Source organism: Corvus kubaryi, unplaced genomic scaffold, assembly GCF_017639235.1.
Source record: "Corvus kubaryi isolate FWS band 111438036 unplaced genomic scaffold, C.kubaryi_AGA036_p1.0 37385, whole genome shotgun sequence".
Lineage (NCBI taxonomy): Eukaryota > Metazoa > Chordata > Aves > Passeriformes > Corvidae > Corvus > Corvus kubaryi.
In genome coordinates, this window is record NW_024581127.1 from 27,031,449 (window position 1) to 27,037,480 (window position 6,032).

Below are 6,032 nucleotides of genomic sequence, written 5' to 3' on the forward strand. Positions count from 1 at the left end.
GGGAGGGGGCGCGCTGGCCCCGCGGAAGCGGCGCGGCCGCCGTGGGGAGCGGGGCCGCCCCCGCGCCGGCGGCCCCTGACGCGGCACCCACGGGGGGTCCCTCCCGGGTCCGTCCCGCCCCGCGGGGCGGCCCCGCGCTCCGCACCGCAACCCCGGGGGCTTGTGCTCGCGTGTGCTTAGCAAAATGCTGGGAAGCGGAGAATAAATGCATACAGGCATAGAATATCCCAGCGGGCTGCCCGCGGTGGGGACGGGAGAGCCGCCTGGAAGGGTACGGGGGGCACACCGGCGTGTCCCTCCACCTCCCGCGAGTGCGGAGGCCACCGTGGGGAGGTGGTGGCAGGATGCGCGGGGCGTAGCTCTTTGGAGGCTGGCGGCTGCCCCAGGGGACGGGAGAACAGCAGGTGCAGGAGCTGCGGGAGAGGGTCGGCGATGCCCGGGAGGGTCACCGGCAGATGAAGGTTCGTCGAGGTCGGGGTCCCCGCGGGACCCCCCGCGATGGAGAACGGGGATAGGAGGGAGCGCTCCGTCGGAGCTCCGCAGCCGCCGCAGCTCCGCGTCCCTCGGGGATCACCGAGAGGAGGGGTATCACCATCGAGCGGGAGGAGGTGGTCAGAGTGGGGGCGGCACGAGCAGGGGCGGCGGCAGACGCGGAGACCGCCAAAGGGAGAGTGGCTGCAAGGTGACCCCTGTGGGTCTCTGCCTCCGCCCTCTCCCGGTTTAATCCTCTGCAGACGCCGGCAGAGGCGGGATAATCAAGCGGCAACCGGGTTGGGGGGTGCCCGAGCTACACACGCTCCTTTGTGCCGGGAGCCCGCGCCTCCCCCGCTGCCCCTCGGCCACCGCTCTGCGCTGCGGGACCAGTTCGCCCTGAGGTGCCGGAGCCTCACCGAGGGGAGCGAGGGGCGGGTGAAGCCCCTTCCCCCGCCGCCGCCATCGGGGGCCACCGCGCTCTCCCTTGTGGGAACGCCGGCGGGAGGAGGGGAGCGGCGAAGAGCTGCCTTTAATCCCTGATAGTAATTTTTTTTTTTTTTTTTTTTACTATGTTTACTTCCGACCTTTCCGTGCGCGGCTCGTAGTAAAAGACAAAAAAAAAAAAGTAAATAAAAAAGGGCCGCGGAGCGCGGCATCGCTTCTCCCAGCGCAGCTCCCTCCCTCCCTGCTTCCCGCCCGGCCGGCGGAGGCGGGGGCAAAGCGCGGCCGCGGATCTCTGCGCAGCGGAGGGGGGCGCGGAGAGGCGCGGCCGCCCCTTCACAGCGCGCCCTCCCGCGGCGGGAGTGCGGAGCTTGCGCGGCTGCCGGGGGCGGGCGGGAGCGCGGCGGGGCCCCGCGGTTCTGCCCCCGCCCCCGCGGCCGCTCCCCCCGCCCCTCGCCGGCGCTTTAAAGGACGAAAAGCAACTTAACTTCTATTGTACCGGCCAGCGCGCCGCGCCGCCCCGGACCAGCGACCGACCGCGCCGGGAGGCGGCTGCTCCGCCGCTCCGTGGGGTTTATCAAACCGTGGTGGGAGGAGGAGACCTACATTCTCCCGGCGTTTTGTCTAATTTTTTTTTTTTCCTCCCCCCGTCCTTTCTGGCGGTTCTTTTTTATCATCTATCCATTTTCCCCTCGTTGTTTCCTCACCGCCTGCAATAATCGCCTCGCTACGTCTCGCAGCTGGCGCGTTGGAGAAGCCGGTGAGTTGCGGGCTCTTCGCTTGCCATCACTCGATTCCCGCGGTTGTGGCGTTTGGATTGACACGGGCTGGTGACACCCGGGCTGCTGGCGGGGCTGCGCTCCGCGGACCTGGATACCGACGGTCCCTCCCGACGGACGCTCTCCTCTGCCGGGGCTCCGGCGTTCCCATCCTTTTTCTTGCGCTCGGATTTTAATTTAATTTTTTGGGGGGGAGGGGAGCATTTGCTTCTCGTGTATGCGCGGGCAGGGCATGGTTATTGCATATATTGGTTATATGCATATCTACATAAGCGACTATATATGTATATGTGAGAAGATTTGGCAAAGTTTGCCAAGGTCGCTGCCTGTCCCCGCGCAGTGCCAGCACGCCCAGGTGGGTGGCTGAGGAGCAGCCCGTCTCCCGGCTGGAAGCTGCCGGGCGCTCGGCACCCCTTCCCGCCGGGACGCGGGATAGGGATGGCGCTGCGGTCCCGGGAGGGAAGGATCTCCGTGCCGGAGTCGTGCCCCATATGAGCAGCGGCGGCGGGGAGCCGAGCTGAGCCCAGCCGAGCCGGGCTGCTGGATCTCCTCCGGGGGAGCGGGGAGGGTGGTCCGGGACCCGGCGACCGACCCTTTGGTAGGTCAGGTCGCGCCGCCCGATTGTCCCGCCGCACTTAGAACGGGGTGAAGGAGGGTCGTGGGGCTTTTTTTATTACCATCGTTATTATATATTTTTTTTAATTACTAAACGCGACTGCGCATTTCCCCGTCGGTACGGCGTGGGGAGCCGGGAGGGAGCGCTGCGCACCGGGGGGCCAGTAGCCCGGCCGAAGCCGGGGGGAGCCGACCCCCACATCTCACCCGGGTGCCCCCTCTCCCCCCTCCCTCCCGTAGGCACCAGCCGCCGCGATGCCGCTCAGCGCCGGCTTCTCCAGCAAGAACTACGACTACGATTACGACTCTGTGCAGCCCTACTTCTACTTCGAGGAGGAGGAGGAGAACTTCTACCTGGCGGCGCAGCAGCGGGGCAGCGAGCTGCAGCCCCCCGCCCCGTCCGAGGACATCTGGAAGAAGTTTGAGCTGCTGCCCACGCCTCCCCTCTCCCCCAGCCGCCGCTCCAGCCTGGCCGCCGCCTCCTGCTTCCCCTCCACCGCTGACCAGCTGGAGATTGTGACCGAGCTCCTCGGGGGGGACATGGTCAACCAGAGCTTCATCTGCGATCCGGACGACGAGACCGTCAAGTCCATCATCATCCAGGACTGCATGTGGAGCGGCTTCTCCGCCGCCGCCAAGCTGGAGAAGGTGGTCTCGGAGAAGCTGGCGTCCTACCAGGCAGCCCGCCGAGAGGGGGGCCCCGCCGCCCGCCCCGGACCGCCGCCCGCCGCGCCGCCGGCAGCGCCACCCGGGCTGGCCGCGTCCGCCGCCGCCTCCGCCAGCCTCTACCTGCACGACCTGGGCGCCGCCGCCGCCGACTGCATCGACCCCTCGGTGGTCTTTCCCTACCCGCTGAGCGAGCGGGCCCCGCGGGCCGCGCCGCCCGGCGCCAGCCCCGCGTCCCTACTGGGCGACGACACGCCGCCCACGACCAGCAGCGACTCGGGTGAGTGGGACCCACGCGTGCTCCGGGAGGGCGTGGGAACCTGCGCGGCGCCAGGGGTTCCCGGGGCGCGGCTGGAAGGCAGCACGCCCCCGCCTCCCTCCTCATCCCCCTTTTGCCCCCCTCCCCGTGTGAGATTTTTTTTTTAATGCCACGTTTGCGAGGCACGGAGAATCCCAGCCAGTTTATTTCCTGGAAAACCAGCCCAGGTCTTCCTCCAGGCGAGAAGGGAGAGAAAAGGCGCGGGGGGGGGGGTGGGGGGTGGAGAGGAATTAAAAGAAAGTGTAGGAGGGCTAAACTTTAAAATGGGGTCCCGATAAGGCTGGCTCCCAGTGTCACCCGTGGGCCGGGAAGGAGTTAACTCCAACCCGAGAGCCGCAGGGAGAATGTGCAGTCAGGGAGGTGCTAGTGAAAGTGACTGCAGGGGAGTGAATGGGGCTGGGAAAGTTTAAGAAATGCTTCCTTAGGTATGTGACAGCGGTTCCGCTCCCTCGTAAATCTGGTTTGAAAGTGAGTTTCTACCCAAAGCACTACAGCCTTCCCTTTTTCCTTTTTCCTCTTTCTTTTTTTTTTAACTCCCTCCTATTTTCCACAAATTAACAGATCAAGAGAGATTCAGAAAATGTCTCTGAATACCCATGTGTGTTAAGTAAGCTTTCTTTTAAGGCGTGGCCAAAGCCTTCTAAATCCATAATTAAGGGCAGCTTGAGTCTGGGAGCTTTATTGCGCCGTACTGCTGACAACCGAGGTTAAACTTTCGTACTATCTTTCATGCACTCAACATTACGCAAGATCATTACAACTTTTTGAAATCAGGGAGCCAGGGTTTGGACTGCAGTCTATGTGTCCTATTGCACTTGAACCATTGCTTTCTTAAAGGAAAGGCTCTTGGGGAAAGCAGTGTCCAGCATCATGAAATGGATTTAAGAAGGGTTTGTCATTGGGTTCCTCATTGTGCGACTCAGAGTAGCCTTCCCTTATACATACAGTAGTCTTGAGAGTCTCTACATACAAGTTATAATTTTTAAATTTTTTTTTTTATGGCAGAAGAAGAACAAGAGGAAGATGAGGAAATCGATGTCGTTACATTAGCTGAAGCGAATGAATACGAATCCAGCACAGAGTCCAGCACAGACACATCAGAAGAGCACAGTAAGCCCCACCACAGCCCGCTGGTTCTCAAACGGTGTCATGTCAACATCCATCAGCACAATTATGCCGCTCCTCCCTCCACCAAGGTTGAATACCCAGCTGCAAAAAGGCTAAGGTTGGACAGTGGCAGAGTTCTCAAGCAGATCAGCAACAACCGAAAATGTTCCAGTCCGCGCACATCAGATTCGGAAGAGAACGACAAGAGGCGAACACACAATGTCTTGGAGCGCCAGAGGAGAAATGAGCTGAAGTTGAGTTTCTTTGCCTTGCGTGACCAGATACCTGAGGTGGCCAACAATGAAAAGGCTCCCAAGGTTGTCATCCTGAAAAAAGCAACAGAGTACGTTCTTTCCATCCAGTCAGATGAACACAGACTGATTGCAGAGAAAGAGCAGTTGAGACGGAGGAGAGAACAGTTGAAACACAAACTCGAGCAGCTAAGGAACTGTTGTGCATAGGAACTCTGGTGCATCACTTAGAATAATGCAAACTAGACTGAAACTATGATAAAATATTAATGATTCTAATATCTGTCATGAACTACGCAGTCCACTGAGTATGGAACTCTATTGCAACTGCATGCTGTGCGATTTAACTTGAGACTACACAACCTTGGCTGAATCTCCCAAGGGTTTGGCCAGAACCTCAAAACTGCCTCATAACTGATACTTTGGACATAAGGGATGATGGGACATTCTTCATGCTTGGGGATGACCTCTTCAATTTTTTTTCTTTTACAATTTTGTATTTAAGGCATTTTTTCATATGAGAATCCAAAAGAAAAAAGTTGTCCCCAGCTTGCTGTATATATTTACACATCATATTGCCATGTAAATACCTTTAATAAAGCCTTTATAGAAAAATGTGCAACATTAATACACAGTTGTGGCAACTGGATTTATACTTGTCTTGAACTTCTGTGCCATAACATTTCACAATTTTGTTTTTTATTTAAGTACTTTTTTCCTTTTAAAAATGATTTTTATTTTGTTTTTAGATAAATAAATATTTGCCCAAAATATAATTAGCTAAATCCTGTGTAAAGACTTCACTTTGTTTCCCACCGTTGTCATTAGATGTCTATTTCCATGACATTCCTTTTTCTGTCATCATGGCAGTAACCTAACTGAAGGCAAAGGGGATTTGGATGAGGGGAAATGGTGATAGTTTTGCAGCTTAGTAGGGACTTGTTTGTTCTTTCACTCCGTCTCTTAATTCAAGTGGATAAAATTGTTGGTCGAATATGCCTTGTCAGTTCAACTTGCCTTGCCACCAGGTCCCCCATGCAGGAGATGGTAGCAACATCTGTGTTGGTCATGGTCATCTGCCTGCTGAAAGTAAAGCTGGAGTGGTGTATTTTCTCACTGGTCACCCCAGTATATAGGCTCTGCATTCCTTCCACATGCATATAGTTATATTTTCAGGGCATGACCTTCATTCTGCACTAGGGACATAGCCACCTACTTTGAGGACTGCTTTGTAGTAGGCTCACCTTAATTGTTTCCTGTTTGATTTTAACAGAAGTTAAAGAGGATAAGAAAATAAACTAAGATGGTGAGTGTTGAAGTGGTTAAAGCAACAGAGCGGTTTCCCTTTTTAAGTGCTGAAATCAGCAGAGCCAATCTTCT

At 57.0% G+C, this 6,032-nt stretch overlaps 1 protein-coding gene across 1 annotated transcript; it reads left to right on the plus strand.

Moving 5' to 3' along the window:
* The first annotated feature begins 1,432 nt into the window (after positions 1 to 1,432).
* On the plus strand, positions 1,433 to 5,437 carry MYC (MYC proto-oncogene, bHLH transcription factor). The gene is made up of 3 exons (XM_042036313.1): positions 1,433 to 1,675; positions 2,550 to 3,255; positions 4,300 to 5,437. Exons 2-3 carry the CDS (start codon positions 2,565 to 2,567, stop codon positions 4,860 to 4,862), a joined length of 1,254 nt encoding a protein of 417 aa, XP_041892247.1. The 5' UTR covers positions 1,433 to 1,675; positions 2,550 to 2,564; the 3' UTR covers positions 4,863 to 5,437.
* Positions 5,438 to 6,032: the final 595 nt, after the last annotated feature.